Source organism: Polypterus senegalus, chromosome 8, assembly GCF_016835505.1.
Source record: "Polypterus senegalus isolate Bchr_013 chromosome 8, ASM1683550v1, whole genome shotgun sequence".
Lineage (NCBI taxonomy): Eukaryota > Metazoa > Chordata > Cladistia > Polypteriformes > Polypteridae > Polypterus > Polypterus senegalus.
Window position 1 is genome coordinate 157,769,928 of NC_053161.1, and position 21,136 is coordinate 157,791,063.

At 39.6% G+C, this 21,136-nt stretch overlaps 2 protein-coding genes across 2 annotated transcripts; both read left to right on the forward strand.

Moving 5' to 3' along the window:
- Positions 1-938: 938 nt before the first annotated feature.
- Positions 939-17,249, forward strand: LOC120534643 (zinc finger protein 184-like). The gene is made up of 3 exons (XM_039762234.1): positions 939-1,066; positions 6,922-7,435; positions 16,603-17,249. The coding sequence occupies exons 2-3, from the start codon at positions 7,060-7,062 to the stop codon at positions 17,247-17,249; spliced, it is 1,023 nt and encodes a 340-aa protein (XP_039618168.1). The 5' UTR covers positions 939-1,066; positions 6,922-7,059.
- Positions 17,250-17,280: 31 nt separating this feature from the next.
- Positions 17,281-20,768, forward strand: LOC120534644 (gastrula zinc finger protein XlCGF49.1-like; the record flags this gene model as incomplete). Its single annotated transcript, XM_039762235.1, has 1 exon — positions 17,281-20,768. A coding segment is annotated over one exon (591 nt), but the record flags the coding sequence as incomplete, so codon positions are not given.
- Positions 20,769-21,136: the final 368 nt, after the last annotated feature.

Here is a 21,136-nt window from a genome sequence, read left to right on the forward strand (position 1 = left end):
CTGACATTCATTTTGGAGTTCAGGAGATTGTCTTGACCAGGACCACACCCCTAAACGCATTGAAGCAACTGTCATGTGATTGGTTGATTAGATAATTGCATTAATGAGAAATTGAACATGTGTTCCTAATAATCCTTTAGGTGAGTGTACATTTAAATTTGAAAAACAGCACCCAAATCAATGCTAAAGAAGTGATTATAAAATCGTAAGTGTAGTGAGAATTGAGCAAAATTACCCCTTTTATTGGCTAACTAACTAAAAAGATTACAATATGCAAGCTTTCGAGGCAACTCAGGTCCCTTCTTCTGGCAAGCCGTAATAATCTTACCCGAAGAGGTCTATTATGTTTTTACATTTAAGATGTCTCACGTAAAGGTTTTCCAATGTTGTTATTTGTCCTAGTGTGTGCATATAAATACAGGGATCTCCAGTTTCTGTATTACCTCTTGCCTTCTCACTACATTCATAATGGCTAACACGAAACGACACCCTAGTACTAAAATCATAGTGTAAAGCCAAGTATGATTTTTAGGAAATTTAACAGACTCAATGAATGAAGATGTAGTGGAAGGTCCAGGCTTGTTTTTGACATTTATCCATTACGATATACGCTATGTGTCTTACTATATTCAACTTGGAATTGAAATTAAGAAATGCGTCATTTTACTGTACAGTGACTTGTTTCGTAAAAATGATACACCAAATCACTTTAATCATTTTAAATTTTTAAAATTAGAAAGAACACATACGTGCATAAATCCATTAAATCACTACGTATCATCGCTACAAAAACAGCAGTTATCTTCATGTATGCATCTATTAATGTGCCTTTATCATATTTACAGGACTGTGCAAAACGAGCAGACGCGAAACGTCTATTATTTCGAACCAATGGCAGGCTGATGACGTCACACAGAGCGACGGAAGTGGAGCTGGAACGACACCTCGCGTCCTTATTCTCTGCACAAGCGCGAAACATGAAATTGCTTATTGAGTAGTTTATGGTGCCTGGTGGGCTGTTCAGTCTTAAACAAAATAAGAAGAAGTTCCCTAATGTTTAAAGAAGGTATGTGCTTTACAGTATCTGTGACTGAGTGAAAAGGAAAACAGGATGAAACGGCAGAGCTGCTCGTAATTTTGTCGTACGGGTAAGTGCTTGAGTCTCGATGGAGTGAGCTGACCCGTCCACACCGCTCACTGTCTTCGGGGTAAACGTGTCGTGTCATTTAATCTTAAATGCGCCGTCGCCACTCCTAAATAACCATCCCTCGGTCGGTTCCTGGACACCTCTTCTGCACGTAACGGCTTTTTTTTTTCATCCAGTGAGATGTGGTAATTGCAGTGTGGAAACTTCTACAGCTCAACTAGATAGAATACTAAAGATGAGTCTTGACAACGAACATAACTGGAATTAAGCAAATTAGTGATGCACAGGTTTTTGAAAAGTGGCAGGTCCCCAGTAGGCAGTAAATGAATGAAGTGTACCAGTGTATCTTTGACTTTAGGAGATTGGCCTGCAGTCTGAAACGCTTGAAGTATAACTGACTTACCTGGTGATTTCTTTGGATTCTTTTGATAGTTATTTGATAAAAAAGAAAAGTTAATGTGTATAGATTGATTAATGTGTCGTTATTTCCTGTTACCGCCATTGTGATAATGAGAATGTTGCTTTGCTCATTTTGGCTAATACCACTGATTATTTGAAAAATAAAAGTCACATGTTTTGCTTCATGAAGTACATGTTGCGAAAAACAAAATTGTGGACTTTTTTTTTTTTTTTTAGGTTTAATTCAGCTGAGACCGTTACCTAAATACTGTTTAATCTCATTGATTTGGGTCTCTGAATCAAAAACCCTATTTGGAGGACCTCTGCACTTTTAGTCCAGTCTGAATTGCACATGTCCAGACCTTTTCACACATTACAATTACAGAGGTCCCCTAAAAAGTGACTTTTTTTTAAGGTAAGTGGCTTCCCGAATTTTTCATGTAAACACACACATTTGCAATTGTTTATTTGTCAACTCGTTTTTAATAGTAGTAGTAGTAGTTCTATTTTGAGTAGTGTTACAACTCACTTCAAAAATAAAATTTGGAATTATTTTTTTATGTCACATTTTTCCACTTCAATAAATTAAGTACATTCTACTTAAAATACAGGGTGAGTAAAAATTTGAATGGTGGAAACAATTTATTTGCAAAACATACTTCATATGTGCCAGATGATTTACAGCAGGGGTGTCCAACTCTGGTCCTGGTGGGCTGCAGTGGCTGCAGGTGTTCATTCTTACCATCTAGTGAGCCATTTTTGGTGCTGATTAACTTGCTTTGCCTTAGCTTTAATTGATGTGACTCAGACCCCATAGTTGTTTCTTTTTCCTTAATGAGCAACCAAACAACAACACGACTCAAAACAGAAAATCAACAGTCTGCAGTGGCAGAATGATAGCAGCAACAAGTCCTGATATTCAGCTTTAATTAACAGCAAGAATCGGCTTCTCAAGAAGAAATTGGCTGGAGTTTGATGTTCCAATTTAGCTGGTCATCTGTTGGATCGATTTACATCTCATTTCTGTTAGGCTGCCATTTAATGAAGAAACAAATCAATTTAGTGGACTGAATCCTTAAAAACAGGGCTATTAAAATGAAGGACAAAGGAGTTAATTAGCAGCGAAAACTGGTCACCGATTAGGAAAAGGGTTAGAATGAAAACCTGCAGCCACTGCGGCCCACCAGGGACCGGAGTTGGACACCCCTGGTTTACAGGAATGCCTCAACCTGTTTGCCATCACGTTCAACACATGGCACATAAATTGTCCACAAAAATCTTATATAAGTATATACATAGCAGTACCATTAGTGTTAACATAATTTTGACTCACCCTTTATGTTGTACCTACTAAGTATATTTAAGGCCTTTTTTAAACAAAGTAACCTTTTAAACAATGAGATGTAATAAACACTCAAATGCCCATTTTAAAATAAATCAACTTTTCACGGAATCACAACGTAAGTTAGTATAAACTATGGGAAGAAAAGAAAACGAGACTTTTGTGATGTCGGGTGTGCCAGTGTATCCAAAAAATATCATAAGCCAACTTTTCCAAACACAAAACCAACAGCTTTCAGGGAAAACGGAAAAAAAAAAAACTTACGAAAAGTCTTTAACTTTCTGTACAACTCCACAAAGGTGTGGGGAGTCTTTTGGACCATAATGCAACAAAAGGGGTGGGGCTTTATGCAAAACAGCATTCAAAACCAAACATCAAAATAGGATAGTTGCTTGCATGAAATGTGTTTATTTTAAGTTAAATCAACTTAATTCAGCTGTGTACTGGGAAAGCTGAAATATCATGTTTGGAGGATTAAAAGAAAAGGATACATTTGAGTAATATCATCATAAAATAGATGAGTAATTATAACAATCCATGGTTAGGCTTCTGTTAAAAGACAATTTAATGGCTTTGTTTCAGCATAAGTCAATTGTGTTAATCTTAGAGATTTTTGTAAATTAAGTAGAAAAAGCATAATACCAGCAAGTTAAGTAACTAAGTTAGGTGCATAAAGTAGACATGCCTCTGTAAGCATTTTTTCAGTGTTAGTTATTTTACTCAGTGCCCTGAATTGGGGGGGGGACAGCAGTAGTACTGCTCATTGTGCATTCTGAATAACCTTGTGTGCATGTGTGTTGTATCCCCTTGAACGGGGATCTCAAATTCCAGGCCTGGAGGGCCGCAGTGGCTGCAGGTTTTCATTCTAAGCCTTTTCTTCATTAGTCACCTGTTTTTGCTTCTAACTAACTTCTTTTGAATTAATTTTAAGTCTCAGACCCAGTAATTGTTTCTTTTTTACTCAATTAGCTGCCAAACAATAATGAGATACAAAATGAAACAAAACCGGACCAGCAAACTGTGACCATTGTACAAGATCTGAACCTAAAAAGGGTGGAGGTCTCAGGAATGTTGATCTGCTCAGGTCCCCAAAACATTTGAACAGTGCTCCGTTGGGCCCTTGAGCAAGGCCCTTAACCTGCAATTGCTTCGTTCTGGGTATGACGTTAATCTGCATCCAACCCTGCAAGTAGGCCCTCCAACCTGCAGGGAGAAACCTGGGGGTTGGTGGCAGAATTGGCACTCCAGCCACCGTAAAAAACCTCCCACTGTTCCACACGCCATTCCACCTGAACTAGTGTGGTGCGGAGGTGTCACCCGTTGCATTACTGCACTTAATCTGGGATCCTGAGTTGATTTGTCATGTGGTGGGTGTGGCAGTGCATTGCATCAGCACATGCTCCTAACCTAACCTCTCTCTTCGAACAAGAGAAAATCAACAATTTCAGAAATGTCTGCTATTGCACAATGAGAGCAGCAACAAGCCATGGAATTAAAGAACGGGTTTAATTAACGACAAGAGTCAGGGCCTAATTAAGCAACCGGTATGAGTTTGAGGCCCTGACTTAGTGTAATGGAAGGATTTTTCTCTGTAAAAAGCAAAGGTAAAATAAAGAGAGGAAGTGAATCAGGAGAGCAGATGGGCGTTGGTCGCTTCAGTGCAAAGCCAGCTGCAAAGACTAATGTTTTGGGAAAAACAGCCGGGAATGTTCTAAAGATACAGCCAAGGCTATGTAAGGAGTTGTTTTTCACTTCGAGGGGCTTTATTGTGTCTTCTGGTACTAGGCACCGTATCGGTCAAGGCCAAGTAGAGGAAAAACAACACCATGTCCCGTGGAAGGGTGTGTACTGAAACTGATCACTTCTGTATACACTGCTTGCACGTAAGCCGTTTTGGGGCAAAGACACTCAATTAGTATATAAGGGAAGGTTCCGCCCTCAGTTTCTTTGGAAGCTCAACCGTGGGGAAATTGCACACCGCCTGGTATTTGGGACCAGGCACACGAGTTGATCCTTTGACGAGACTGACACGCGGGCTTCCTCAGTCTACTGGTCTAGGATGATGGCTCTGGGTCTTTTGATATTACTGTAAGCATAAGTTTGTGTCTTTTGATATTACTGTAAGCATAAGTTTGTGTCTTTAAATATATTACTGTAAGCATATATTTGTTTCTACAATCTATTGTTACTGCATTATACTATTCATATGTATTTATATGTTATAATTGAATAAGTAAATTTGACTAAAGTATCGGACCTTCTCTCTCTGATTTTTGCCCACTTACTCTAAAGAACCCCTTGTACCATTTTCCCTATTAAAACACTTAGTTGGTCTTCTGTTGGCTCACTCACGTCACATTTCATTTCTGTTTCAGAGGAATAATGAACGAATTCCGGAGAACAAATCTTAACAAGTCAATTAGAATGAATTTTAAAGAAGTTAATTGGGAGCAAAAACTGGTCACTAATTAAGAAAAGGGTTAGAATGAAAACCTGCAGCCACTGGGGCCCACCAGGACTGGAGTTTGAGATCCCTGCCCTTGAAGGTCCGTCAGTGTGCTGATATACCCAATTTATATAGAAAAGCGTGTGGGTGCGGGACTGTAGATGTGCAAACAGACATATTGTTCTTCTAAATAATGGTTGCTAGTGTGGTCTGAACTGATGGTACACAAACATTGACTAATGGGGAAATGCTGGTGTTTGGTGGCCCATTTCCAGCTCTGACTTTTGTTTTGTTGCGGGAAAATGGTTCAAGGGATTAGAACATAAGTAGGCAAAGAATCAGAGAGAAGAGGTCCAATACTTCTATTTTATTTACTTAATCAACTATAATAATCAAACACATATAATGCAGACATACAAAACAAAACAATACTTCCAGACTTATAAAAAGACATAGAGCCATCATCCCAGACCAGTAGACTGAGGGGGCCCGCTTGTCAGTCTTGTCAAAGGACCAACCCATTTTGCCTTTCAAATACTGGGCGGTGCGCGCTGTCCCCACGGTTGAGCCTCCAAAGAAACTGAGGGCGGAACCTTCCCTTATATACTAATTGAGCGTCCTTGCCCAAAGCGGCTTACGTGTAAGCAGTGTATACAGAAGTGATTGGTTTCAGCACACACACCTTTCCACGGGACGCGGTGTTGTTTTGCACTTGGTCCTGATGATGACAACACCTGGTACCAGGAGGCACACAAAAATAAGAATAGTGAAGCCCCTTGAAGTGAAAAACAAGTCCGCATAACCCTCTGGCTATATTCCCAGTACTTTTCCTTCTTGAAGCTGGTTTTTGCGCTGAGCGACCAACGCCCATCTGCTCTCTTGATCCCCCCCTCTCTTTAGAAAAATCCTTCCATTACAACTTTACACCAACTCCTGATGTAAAAACTAATCTTGTCCAAATAAAGTTTAAAAATTACAAAGGTTCTGTGGTAATTATTACTTGATCACACCTCCTGTTATAAAGCTAATCCCATCCAAATAGAGCTTAGTTCCTCTTTATACAGACATTAAGTTTTCATCTTTAGTGTTTTCAGCAGAGAGAAGACAGTGCCTAATGGTTTATCTGTTACTATAACTTTGAAGGAGCCCAGGTTACCTTTTAGGAGCATTCGTGCAGCAAACCAAAAAATTCCAAAGCACTGAAAGACTTTTTCACATAACCACAGCAAGTTCATTTTACGAGAAAAACTTGGGAATCCTAGTGGACTCGCCACTGTCACCAGAGAAACTGTGAGGAGGCCATTAAAAAGGCAAACAAATCTTAAGTGGTATTTTATCCGCAGGGTGAGTAGTACAAGTCAAGCGAGGTTGGGGTTTTAAACTGTACAGACCGCTTGTTAGTCCAATTTGGAGTACCAGATACAGATTTGGTCAACATATTGTAAGCATCATGTGAAAATGCCAAATGAAATCCAGATTAAAGTCACTAGACCTATCTTAGGGCAATAAGAAAAGAGTACAGGAGTTGACTGAAATGTTCAGTGCTTTTTGACGATGTTTTGATATTTGTATTTGTTCTATCTACAGAGAACAGGTATGTGAAATGAAGGAGATGTGTCCATCTGTTAAGAAGCATTCAGAGATGGGGATGTAAATGAGGACATGTGGTGTCGGAGGAGGTGAGCAATTCTATTTAAGGAGACAATTGAGTACACCATAGTGACCATGGAGAAAATACTTGCTAATATTAAAGAGGAAGACTGTGAGTGGGAACCTGTACATCCTCAGCAGGAGACTCCTAAAGTTAAGGAGGAAAACTGTGAATGGAACATTAAAGCAGTTAAAGAAGAATTTGAGCCAACATCTGATAATAATGACATGCAGAAGAACAAGAGTATAAATGGTGTCCAGCAAGAAGACCTTAAATTGGAGCCTGTCACTCTGCCTCTGTGTTCAGATAAAGGAGTACCTCAACGGAGCTTCATGCCAAGTAGACACGACTCCCTGAACCAACCTTCTGCCCATGTGCGGTGTGAGCGGTCTTTGGAGCCTGATGTGAAGAAGAATGAGAAAGCCCCATGTTCAAGTCCATCTGGGGAAGGTAGGTACTAAAATAATAAATAAATCTGTCTATTGCATAAAATAATCCTAGGATGAGACAAGACTTTTGCCATGAGATTCATTCAACCATTTTCAAACAAGACCACAGTCCTCTCACCTCTCAGTTGTGTGAATGCTTTTGTTAGACACACTTCCTGCTCTCTCAGCTCTTAGTCATGTGAATGCGAAATGAGTACACGGGCAATCCTAACAGCGAGAAACGATGAAGTCAAATGAATTAACGCTGAAATTGTCAATCGGTTACATGGCAAATTGGTTAAATGAGTATCAATAGGCTATGCTGAAACAGTTGGTGGTGATGGTGTGGAAGATTAAAACATCAACTTACAATATCCCGTGGAATATCTACAAAATTCAGAGCTTATCTGTCAAGTCAGAGTTTCTCCAAGTTCAGATAATGACGTCAATCCAAGATGGCAACATACACCACAACTGTTAGATTTGAATATAAGTAAAAAGCTGGTTAATTTTGTAGATGATACCAAGATAGGTGGAGAAGCAGATCATTTGGAATCCGTTATATCATTACAGAAGGACTTGGATAGCATACAGGCTTGGGCAGATTTGTGGCAGATGAAATTTAATGTCAGTAAATGTAAAGTATTATACATAGGAAGTAAAAATATTAGGTTTGAATACACAATGGGCGGTCGGAAAATCAAGAGTACACCTTATGAGAAGGATTTAGGAGTCATAGTGGACTCCAAGCTTAATCGACCTCCAGACAGTGTTCAGAAGCCATTAAGAAGGCTAACAGAATGTTATTTTATATAGCACCTTGATGTGTAGAGTACAAGTCCAAGGAGGTTCTGCTCAACCTTTATAATGCACTGGTGAGGCCTCATCTTGAGTACTGTGTGCAGTTTTGGTCTCCAGGCTACAAAAAGGACATCATTAGAGCTAGAAAAGGTCCAGAGAAGAGTGACTAGGCTGATTCCAGGGCTACAGGGGATGAGTTATGAAGAAAGATTAAAAGAGCTGAGCCTTTAAAGTTTAAACAAAAAAAGATTAAGAGGTGACCTGATTGAAGTGTTTAAAATTATGAAGGGAATTAGTACAGTGGACTGAGACTGTTATTTTAAAGTTAGTTTATCAAGAACACGGGGACACATTTGAAAACTTAAGGGTAAATTTCACACAAACATTAGGAAGTTTTTCTTTGCACAAAGAACCATAGACAGTTGGAATAAGCTATCAAGTAGTGTGGTAGACAGTAAGACTTTAGGGACTTTCAAAACTCGACTTGATGTTTTTGTGGAAGAATTAACTGGATAGGACTGGCAAGTTTTATTGGGCTGAATGGCCTGTTTACGTCCAGATTGTTCTAATGTTCACTGTGCATCTTCCATCTGTGGACATGTTGCTAGTGTTTGGATACCCAAAATACCACATAATGCATTGTTATTTCCCCCTGGGTAATTAAAAAAGTGTACCAAATAACACAAAAAAAAAAAAAAATATATCATTGTTATTTGTTCTGATGGTGCAAGCACAATGAAGGATTCCCTGGAAAACCGCTTTGGTTTTCCAAATGTTTTACTGGAACACAGTCAATTTTAGTATGGCATCATTTCTAGCTTTGACTTCCAAGCTAAATGGAACGCAATACGTCTTTCAGCCCTGGAGTGACATGATAAGGCCAGCCTGCTGCGGTGGGGGAGGGGATTACTAGTAGACCACCATGGTAACTGCCAACAAAAGAGAAGAGACATACGCCTAAATCAGCTGTCACTTGCTCTTTTCAGTGTACAGTAAAACATTGGATTGCGAGTAACATGGTCTACGAGTATTTTGCAAGACAAACTAAAATTTGTAATAAATTTTAACTCGATAAATGAGCGAGGTCTTGCAATATGAGTAATACGTATATGTTTTGTCTGCCGAGCGTCACATGATCACAACTGAGCTGATGGTTCTTCTCTCGCTGCGGGATTGTAGGTAATCGTCTCCCACACTTGGTCTCAGTCAGCGTTCCTCACTCATATAGTCAACATCCATACGAGCGTAGACTGTTTACTTAGCATTGTGACCACGTGTGTGTGTGTTGTAACGTGTGGGTCCCTGACTTGCACCCCAAAACACGAGGCTGAGTCTCAGTACTTTAGCAAAACCAGCTTTATTCAGTGTGAAACAGGAACAGCGCCGTTATTTATTATAGTGGGATCTGCCACTCTCCTATACACAGACACAGCAGACAGGCACGGTCATGGCCGGGTTAGTGGCCAAGTAATACTGTGCCCTTGCATTTATAATGTTCCTTGCATGACCCATAAATGACAGACGCTTAAAGTGTGACTGCGATCAGCTCAGATTCACTTTTGCAGCGCACTGCTACAGCGCTGGGAGCCTGTGGTTGCTTCAGGACACTCTTCCGCCTGTCATCCCGTTGGCTGGAGTCCCAAAAGAGTTTAGGAACCTTACAGTGCGTAAAGCATTTTTTTATTTTGTGTCCGAGTGTAGTGACTCTTCAGGCAGAAGCAACTGTCATTGGAGAGGTTCCTTGTTAAAGTCACAAAAAAAGAAAAAGATTCTAGTGAGCCCACAGATAGCAGGGATTCCGTAAGTTAGAGTGAAAGTCGTCCTACACAATAACCCTCCTTCTCCTCTCCCCTCTCTCACACCAGCCATGATTCTTTTCAAAGGTAAAGTGCAGGTTAATTTCTTTTATGTATTTTTACTTTACATTTTGTATTAATCATTTTTATATGAATATTTTTGGATTGTGAAACGAATCATCTGAGTTTCCATTATTTCTTATGGGGGAAATTCACTTTGATACACGAGTGCTTTGGATTACATGCACGTTTCTGGACCGAATTATGCTTGCAAACCAAGACACCACTGTACTTATGTAGATGCTGGAACAACGTGATGTCATGGTCAAGAGTGTTCTCTTGTAGAGTATCGGTAGTTTCAGCTTTGTACCCTCGGTAATTACGGCCACGCTATCCAATTACATTTACCAAACCAGCAACCCACTCTGTCTTGGGGTTTGTTGGAGGTGAGAGCAGAGAAACAGACCAAGATCCTTGGACTGTGGATGAGCCACGTAATCAAAGCTCATAGTCTGCCTTTTCTACATTCCTTTCTTCTGCCTGAGTATCTATCTCTATCTTTATCCTCCTCAGCTGCATCTGTCTTGTACCCAGAAGTAGAACCTTGTCTTGTCTCTGGCGTGGACTCTGAAGCTTAACTATCTCCCTTTCCACTTGGCCAGCCTTCTCTTTAAATCGAAGAAATTAAATACTTAACAGGACTACTACTACATTAGACTCTCCGTTAATGAGAACTCCAGCAACCGGCAAAAAAATCAAAGAAATAATCCTTAAAATAGATTTTGCGGAATTGTAAATTGAAACTTTGTTCGCCATGTGTGCACCCACACCTTTTGCCCCAGTATTTGCGTACCACATGCTTGTCTACCTCTCACGCATGTGTAACCTCATCCACCCTTTCATGGTCTATAAAACAGTCAGTTGGTATTATTTCATTTAAAATTTTGAGAGTCAGTGTTCATTTTCGAGTGGCTGGTCTAATCAATTCAAGACTCACTATGGCATTCGTAACCCAGACTTGTTGGGTGAGTAGAAATTGGTGAAGTTTGAAGCTGCAGCTCCATTTCGCAATGTGTTTAGTGATTTGGTTGAAGAAAATGGCTTGACTGCAAAGCAGATTTATAATGCAGATGAGACTGAGTTAATGTGGAAGCGTTTGCCCAATTGTACTTTGGGTGATGGTAATGAAAAGGTAGCTGACGGGTTCAAGCTAAATAAAGAGGGTATCACTGTACTCGTATGTGCCCACACATCAGAAGTTCATAATGTAAAGTTAATGTGTGATCAGCAAATTTGCCAATCCAAGGTTCCTTAACTCTTTTAGCGCAGATGTCGTAACAAGGGGTTGAGGATGGATATTGGGGGCAGATGGCGAAAGAAAGCTGTAAATGTGAACAAAACTCGTTACGTTATAGGTAGACATTCTGCTCGGAGGACTGTTAGACTCGTTGACTTGATGATGAAACTCTGCGTGTGCGTGAGTAGCATAGAGTAAGCAACATCTAGAATGGCATCGACATCAGGCGAGAGAGCAAAGCAGAATACTCTCTGCATATAATTTCTTACTTTATGTTTTGCATGTTATTGCTGAATTGGACTCTGACTTATTGAACTACGACTTTGATACAAGTGATCTGGAGAATCAAAAACGAAAGTCAGGTGCCTGCATCAGCTGATCGTAGTGCTGGACATGCTCGTGCAGCTGACGTGGCAATGAAAATGTTAGCCCTGGGAGGACTATACAGACATTGTTCTGCGGGAGACGTGCTAGCAACTGGACTTCACAAAACGACGCGGCCTGCCGGTAGGCACTACGGATTAGCTTCCCCTCGACTACTTGAAGCCGTTGTTTTACCAGAAAGTGCCTTTCAGCTTTTGAGTGATGGGGCAAACACATATGTAATAAGTATGTGAATATGCATACTGTGGGGGCTCCTGGAGCATAAAACAGAGTGACAACATAAGTGTTTTATGTTGATTTATCCGTGAAACCATTTCTTTGTGTGCTGTTTAGAAAAGTGGGTTTTTGGAAAAATATTCTGCCCTGGGACAAAAGGGATAAAAAATAATTAGCCCTAAAAGAGTTAAAGGCATAACTGACCTCCTTGTGGATTATCATCCACTGAGGAACAGTTGGATGGACCCTGAAATTTTTACAAAGTGGTTCCACCATTTGTTTGTTCCCAGCGTCAAAGAAAATGTAAGTAAGAAAAGAATGCAGAGGATTGTAAAGTTCTGTTGCTCCTGGATAACCGTGGCATACATCCTCATGCAGCTACATGAACACATTCAGCTCTACAATCAGCCTGGGACCGATCAGCAGATGCTGGTACATCACTTTCGTTTTTGATATCCAGATTACTTGCATCAAAATCGATGCACAATAACTCAGAAATCCAGTTCAGCAATAGTACACAAAACGTTGTCTGCAGAGTATTTTACTTTGCGCATTCTCTCGCCAGATCCACCTTTAATTTCTGCAGCTTTGGTGACCGGTAGCTGCGCTACTGCGCATTTCCTGCCAGTTACCGAAAAAAAATATTTAGCCCTCGAAGAGTTAATTTGCTTTTAATTACTACGGACTACAATTTTAGGCCTATTTTTAATCGTAACACTCAAGCAACCAGAAACTACACTTACCTGCCGTCTACCAATCCCCATGGGTGCCGGTTAAACTGAGAGTCTACTGTACTGTGTACTGCTATGCACCACAGTTTATTATAACTTTGCAATATATCATACATGATGCCTGTGTAACTGTAATGTATTATTGCACATCTTTCCCTAAATAACTCCCACATCCTGTAGTTATAATAATTTTTCATACTGGTCATATCTTTATCTGTAATATTGAAAAATACCTGCAAAATGTACAACCTATTATCACACCACAGGACCACAATGCTGCACATACCTGTGGCTGTTCTTTCTTTTCTACTTCCTGCTGCTGCCTCATCAGCAACCTCTCTCTGACAGGTAATTGTAAAAAAATGTTCTCCAGGGGCATTAATAGCAGGTGTTTCATTTGCTTAATACTTGCATCAAGAATTCACTAAACATTTTCCTTTTCTTAATAGGCTTCACATAGTCTACAGCTGCCTTTGAACAATAGGTAGCGGAGCTACTGTAGTTGGCCACCAACCTATTTTCTGAAATGATTTTAACTGTGTTATTATGTGAAGCATCACACATCAATGTCCGCTAGACCAGTGTTTTTCTGAACGTTTTGTGCTCTCAGGATCCAGTTTTACTTTTTTAAATTCAATGTCAACCCACAGGCAGCAATTGAAGAGGTGGGGGCTTCTGCCCTTTGTCAAGCAAGCACAATTAGAAGAGTGGGTAAGGGTTTCCCTTTGTGAACTGAGTGCATTTGGAAGGGTGGGCTGGGGTGTGGGGGTGCCCCCCTTCATAAAACAGAAACAGGGAAAAATATCATGCCACCGTGCCGATTGCTTGAGTCACTTGTGACTCACCAATGATCCACTGAGAAACACCGAGCTAGACATAGCATGTAAATAATATAAGAAACTCTGGGGCTTTCGGTAATATGATAGAGTCAAAGGACAAAGTTAGCATTGGTTGTTCATGTTTTCTATTTACCCGAACAGAAGATAAACAAATGAGACTTCTTAATGTACTGTAGGGAGCAAGGAGTTAACTCGAGCTGGAAATGGACCGCATGAGCCAGCAGATTTGACTCCAAACCCAGTGCAGTGTCCTCTTTTAACCGAAGTCCTTTCTTAAGAATAGCATACAACTCGAGGGAGATATCCGCCCCTCCACCTCCTTCAAGCTCAGTTGAACATATTACAGGATGCACAACAAGAAAATTAACTCCTGAAAGGCAAATTGGTAATTGATCTCCCATTTAATGCAAAATCCATCATCAGCAGACTGGCCATGTTGAAGGCAGTGAGTCATGGTTAGATACTACCTGAACAATTGGTGGTGCTCAGGCTGGAAGGCTACACAAATACGCATACTCTTTTGTCAACCAAATAATGAAGGACTAAGCAGCTGTGGCTCTTCCATTTAACAAAACTCAGCTGAGCAGCAGTTCAGCCTTTAAAGAAGATTCATGATCAAGGCAGCCATGTACCATCTCACCCATTTGGTCCAGCATTTAGGGCCATGCGATTTCCGCAATGCAGAAAACTAAGATGGAATTACGGAATTAACGCATAGAAACTGATTTTAGATTTAAAAACGGAAATGTGTGGAATTTAGAGACTGAAGGGGTGAGTGTTACAAAACTTCCCAATAAATTAAACAATTGAATAATCTGTAGTTCTCTCATTCAGATAATATTTTCTACTTTGTTTTTCAAGCGAACACAATTCTTGTAGAAGTTCAGTCGTGCCTCTGTCTGTCTGTGCGCATGTTTCCTTCACGTTTTCTCATTAAAGGCATATGAATTAGGTCGCTGCAGGAGAGAGAAATGTTGAAGCGAGCAATATCAGATACCCTAACTACATCGACAAAACTAAAACACGAGCTTAACTGCAAAATTGAGGGCGTAACAATATCCCAGTGACTTTTACCAATCTGGACAACAACTTTTCTGCATGCTTTGCCAGCATACCATAGTACCCTTTTAAAAATAAATGATAATGTTTCAGGATTTAATAAATGTTTTGTCTCACGGTGTCAATGCACGTAAAGTCCACATTTGACTCTTCTGTTATGAACTCGCCACCTACAAACCTGGACAGTAGAGAAGGCGTCTCCTCATCTGCAATGAGCCCTTAAAAGCGGGTCTCTCTCTCTCTTTTTTCTGTTTGATTTCCGTATTTAGCTTCTTGCGGATTAGTTTGCTTTTGCTTTGTAATTAATTATTTTAAGATATGCAGTACATGAAGCTACAGATGTAATGATGCATGTTTTCAATCTGTAAACATCTAAGGTTTAAGAATCATTTGAAATAATGTACATAATTACAATGAAAGGTATTGAAGAGCAGTACTTTTTGGCAGATGTTATCTTTATGGAGAGCAGTAACTTTTCCACCTTCTCACAGGCAGCAGCACTTCAGTCCCTTCACAACAACCAGCTGAATCTTAATGACATTTTAGCAGTGGTTACCCACAATGCAGCATACTGTCTGAAAGCAAACCCCAGGACGTTTTAAAAGGGGTTCTGCCTAACAGTGTACCTGCTTGTGTCATGTCATCAGTGTGGTGGGAGAGACCTGGCAGCACTAGAAATACTTCAGTGAGGCTGCATTACTAGTGACGTGGGTAAAGTCGGCCTTTTTCAAGAACCCTCGAGCTAGGAAACACCAGGTGGAATAGCTACTTCAAATCAGTAGGGTACCTCGCTGAACATATTCACCTCTACGAAGAGTTCTTTCTGGTCGAGAACACATCAGCTCATTCTGTAACAAACATCCGAGACCCTAAAAGTGAAGTTCACCTTCATCGCAGAAGGACCCATCAAACTAGTAACAGCTCCTACAATTCTGGAGGGCACTCACTGCCCTACTGCAGTCTCAGCATACAGCATCATGGAGGATCTGGGCTCCTACCTGATGAATGGTTCAGTTGTACTAGTGTGCCGTTTCATTAAAAGGAATGTAAAGTGCCATTTCATCGTTTGTTTTGTTGTAGTTGTTGTTACTTACAGTAAAAATAAATAAATAAATAAATAAATAAAAACCCCAAAATCTGAATCAAGGACAAATAAAACGGTGAAAACTGAAGATCAAAAACAAAACAAAAAAAAAAAACCACAGAATTTGTGATTAAATAAAGCAGATTTTATAGGGCCCTAACCATTGGTTCTGCCTACACTCCCATCTGTGTGTCTTGGCTTGGTTGTTGGTTATTACTACTAAATATGTCAAATGTATTGAAGCTAAATTAACTGTAATTAAAAAGAAAGCTTTTAATTATTGAGTGCCATTTGATTGTTCGGTTTTATGAGGTACAGAATGAAATGCAATTAACAACATTGTGAAATGCACCTTTCGCCCATGATCTAGTTGTATCTTTTCTACCTAGCTATGCGATTAATTTTCATATAGTGAGAAGTTTTAACATGTAACCTTATAGTTTTGGAGACCAAAATGATCCAGTTTTGTGAACTTCTGCTTTTAACTGATAATTCATATCCAGACAAGCTTGATGAGATGAATGAGGTTCTTTGTTAAACTTGTGTTCTTATGTTCATATATTTATTATTATTTACTGTTCAAAATAACTGTGGCATCTTCAAGTGGGTCTGTGTTTTCCAAGTTAAGTTTCCTTTAGTTCTTAACAATATCTGTCAAGCTAGTTGGCATAATGCATGGGAATTTGGGGGGGAAGTTAGGTCAGAAGTTGGTGCCCGTTTAGGTTTTCTTCACATACTGAATGTTTCTTGTTCTGGCATGTTGATTTCCTTTTCTGTTAATAACAAGTGATCACAAAAAAATGGACTTGGTGTTTTACGCAGAGAAAAACAAAAGAAACTAAAAGCACTGAACTGGCTCATTGGTGTGATATTTGGTTGATATAAACAGCAATCGGATATTCTGTATTAAATAATTTCTGCTTGTCAAATCTTTCTCTAGTTGTATTAAATTTACATAAAATTGTGCATTTATGTATTTCAGCAGATTTACAAGGAAGAGGCACCTTCTCTTCGACTCTCCAGACTTTTGTTCAGTGCAGACCACAACAAACACTACATGAAGAAACTATGGAGAAACTGACATCTGTCCTGGACACTTTGATTCCAGCCTCTTTGCATTATTTTGTTGTACCAGAAGATATACCGAAGAAATTAGATGGCACTAACACACTACAGGTACAAAATAAAAAATCAGCAACTTTATCCATTTGCCAAGACTGGAAGAAAACGTCTAAATACAAAGATAAGTTGAGTCATATGACAGAACAGCAATATGGCTTCTGCAAGTATGGAAAGCAATTCTCCGACAGTACCCAACTTCAGATACACACAGCAGTTCACACTGGGAAGAAGCCATTTTGCTGTTCTGACTATTGCAAGCAGTTTGCTACTTGTACCCATCTTCAGACCCACAGAAGAACTCACACTGGAGAGAAGCCATATTCTTGCTCTGACTGTGGCAAACGATTTTCCTACTATAGTAGTCTTCAGAACCACACAAGAACTCACTGTGGAGAAAAGCAGTATGGCTGTTCTGAATGTGGAATATGGTTCTCCACCAGAAAAAGTCTTCAGACCCACTCAAAAGTGCACACTACAAAGACCATTGTTGCACTCCACCTGTTCTAAACAAATTCACACTAGAGAGAACACGTTCTGATTCACCACCACTACTCACCTCCAGACACACACAAGAATTCACACTGGAGAGAAACCGTATTGCTGTTCTGATTGTGGCAAACAATTCTCCACTAGTAGTGGTCTTCAGGCCCATCGAAGAATGCACACTGGAGAAAAGCCATTTTCCTGCTCTGAATGTGGAAAACGCTTTTCCTTTAGTAGCAGTCTTTACAGCCACACAAAGAGTCACTCAGGGGAAAAGCCATACTGCTGTTCTGAATGTGGAAAACAGCTGTCTAACAGACGTAACCTTCAAATACACACCAGAATTCATACTGGAGAGAAGCCATATTTCTGTTCTGAATGTGGCAAACAATTTTCCTTCAGTAGTAGTCTTCACAACCATGCCAGAATTCACACCGGACAGAAACAGTATTGCTGTTCGCACTGTGGGAAACGATTCTCACAAATGAGCAGCCTTTGGAACCATGCAACAACTCACTCTGGAGAAAAGCCATTTAGCTGTTCTCAATGTGGCAAACGATTTGCTGACAGAAGAAGTGTTCAACGACACATAAAGATTCACACTAGAGATAAGGGAGAAAAAATGGAAGTAAAGAAATTGAAATAGAACATGTTAACACACATGACATTCACAATGGCAACCCATTCAGACTCCTTGGTTCAAGCACTAAAATTAAGAATATACAAACAGATGAAGGAAGGAGAGTAAAACCAAATTTCCAAACTAATCTGCATGTTATCGTTGCATATGAACCACACAAAGCAGAAATCTGAGACAGTGGAGGCACAGTGTGTTCTTCCATAGTTGAAAATAGGCTGGTCACATGGACAAAGTACTTGGAATGGACCAAGCTGTGAAAAAAATACACAACCCAGAAGGATAACCAAAAGTCCAAGTATGTGTTATGTCTGTAAGATGTAAACAAGCTACATGCAATGCAAAATGGCAACAGAGGTGGCCCAAATAATATACAAAAATGGCAGTGTGGTGATGTCACAAAAAACAATAATGAATATCAACCTATCAAAAAAAATAAATAAATAAAATAAAATAACTGCAGAATTGACATTATGGAGCTCAAAAACTAAGATTCACCACAATATGTAAAGCCCTAGATGCAAATTTAAGGGAGCAGAAGATAAACAATTCAAGAAGGGTCATGACTTAGTGTCAACTTTCACGCAGTTATGTCAGAACACTAAGCCAAATGTAGAAAATTAGCCACTAAGAGAAAACTCGGAGCATTGCAATGATTTTGAGTCTTTTGAGTGCAACACGAGAATTCACTTGCTATTCTGAATGTGTGAACATAAGAAATTTAACAAATGACAGGAGACCCTTCAGTCCATTAAGCTCCTTAGTTTAGTTTGCAGTTAATCTGTCCCAGTATGACATCCAGATTCTTCTTAAAGGTTATCAAGGTTTCTGCTTCAACTCAATGTCTCACTAGTTTGTTCCTGAGTCCCACAACTCTTTGCGTAAAGAAGTGCTTTCTAACTTTAGTGTTAAATGCACTTCCCTTTAATTTCCACTGATGTCGTCCAGTATGTGATTTAGTGTTAAGTTGGAAGAATTCTACTGGATCTACACTGCAGCTTATCTACAGTAAAGAAAAGAGAACCTTTCTATCTTGTGAGTTTTACTTCATGATATAATGGATACTTTTTCCCAAGATCGTAGCTGTTGAATGTCTTCCAGCAGTCAATCAAAGAAATTCAAACAGTCTTGTGTCTTAACGGTTCGTTTGAATGAATTTACAAATTTATATGACATGTACTATCTTAATAGCCATGTTTGGTTTTAAATGAATGCTGTTATGGTGAATCTTTCTGAGCTATTTTCAGAAGCGGATGTTTCTGTCGCCACAAAAAACAGACACAAGAGACATAAAAAAAAGATTTGGGGCAGCCACCCATATAATATTCCCTGGCCGCAAGCATAAAGGGTAAATTGCTAGAACTGATGTGCTCAGAACAGAGTCCAAAACAAAACCGATCAACTGTTTGTAAGATGGTGGCTTTAAAGGCCAAAACAGGATATGATGTCAACAGGGGCCTGATCTGGAAAGATTTTCCTCCATAGGCTTGGACCTGGAAGTGATGTCATTAAAAGGGCGGAAACTGGAAGGGTCCTCCTCCATGGGTTCGAAAGTGATGTCATCAGGGGGAATTTCCTGTGAAAAAGCGAGAAAAAAGGGCAGCAGACTTTGCTACCCCTTGGTCTGCCGTGGAATTACTCTCATTTAGACACTTTAGCTACCTCCCATACACACGTGTGTGACACTGTTAATATATCCTAGTATATTAATGAAGCAGACCCCAGGGTAAAGCTGTGGGTTTTGTGATATCTGTAGTGTCAGCCTCCAGCTCCCTTTGTTAGCAGCAAATGAAACCAGTGTTCACTCTTTTGAAGGTTAATGGCCACATATTGTTCATTTGAATGAGTTTTGATCTCTGACTAACGTTAGCTCTTCAGGATATACAGTTGTAACGGCCGACCTCTTACCCAGACCGGCCACTACTCTACCAAGACTATTTCCTTGGGCTAACCTGAAGACTCTTGAGACGATAACAAGCCATACTCCTTACAGATTGTCCTATTTTTCCCGACACAACGAAATAACAAGCAAACAATAGACCGATATGTAAAACCAAATACAGATATATTGACAGTAATAAATATAAAAACACATGCAGGTAGACAAATATTCAATAATATATATGTGCACACAAACCACCACTATTCCAATGTCACCTGTGAATAATTATTAATTATACAGAAACACGAATACACAATATTTACAAAAAAACCTCCCTTGACCCCAAATATAAAACGAATAAACACGAAACACAAGCACAGATGAATGATGAACTGCAATGGAAATGAAAGTGATAAATGAGTCCAAAAGCTAATAAAGTCCGGTAACAGTTGAATGATGACAGGTATGATATTTTGCTTCCTCCCGACAATACAAAAAATGACCTCACCGTAAGTGTCCTCAGCAATGGTTGATAAGTATTCAAACCCTGGGGTTTCCCGGTGCTGGCAGTCGTGATAAAGATCCGGATCCTTAAGAAGCAAGTAATGGACTTGTACGGTGAATGGAGATGAGATGAAATATGGATGCGTAAATGATTCTTATTCTTCTCTCTCTCTCCTCTTCTCTTTTACCTGTTGCTCCCCTCGTTTAAATACAGAATGTCCTGGATGTAACTGGTGGATTTAACAGGTAATTTCTATCTTAGGGATGCGGTCTCTCTTCCCCTTTTCACTTACGGGGACAACATTTACTAATACACACAAATAGTACAGCAAACGGGACAATGAAAACAAAACGCATTCAGCACAGACAAAAAAACAAATACTTATTATTTTGCATCCCCGCCACACAGTATAAGGGTAAGTTTTCAAATGCTCCGGAATGTGCAGTATATCGTGCATTTCTAATATTCCTTATTTCAGTGTTTTTATAATTTTATTCTATTTTGTTACTGTATAAAATTTTGAGCTCACTATTAATAAATTGTCAATTATTGTACTAATTATCTAACTGTTATCATTGTAATTAATGCTGAAAAGGCGTAGCTCCTTCTGCACTGTGGACACATGCTGGCACGAAGCCCCGGAGATTTGCAGCCTGAATATTCCTGTTTGGTGAGTATTCTTTAATAGGCTTTAATTAAAGCATAACACATGTTAAGTTAGCTAGCCTCTTAAGATTTTTTGTTTTTCTGAAACTCAAGCGTCAAGTAAAAAAACACCTTTTATTGCCTGAACAAGGGGCCTGCTTTGCCTCGAAAGCTTGCATATTGTACTCTTTTTTTAGTTAACCAATAAAAGGGCTCATTTTACTTGACTTCTCACTACACTC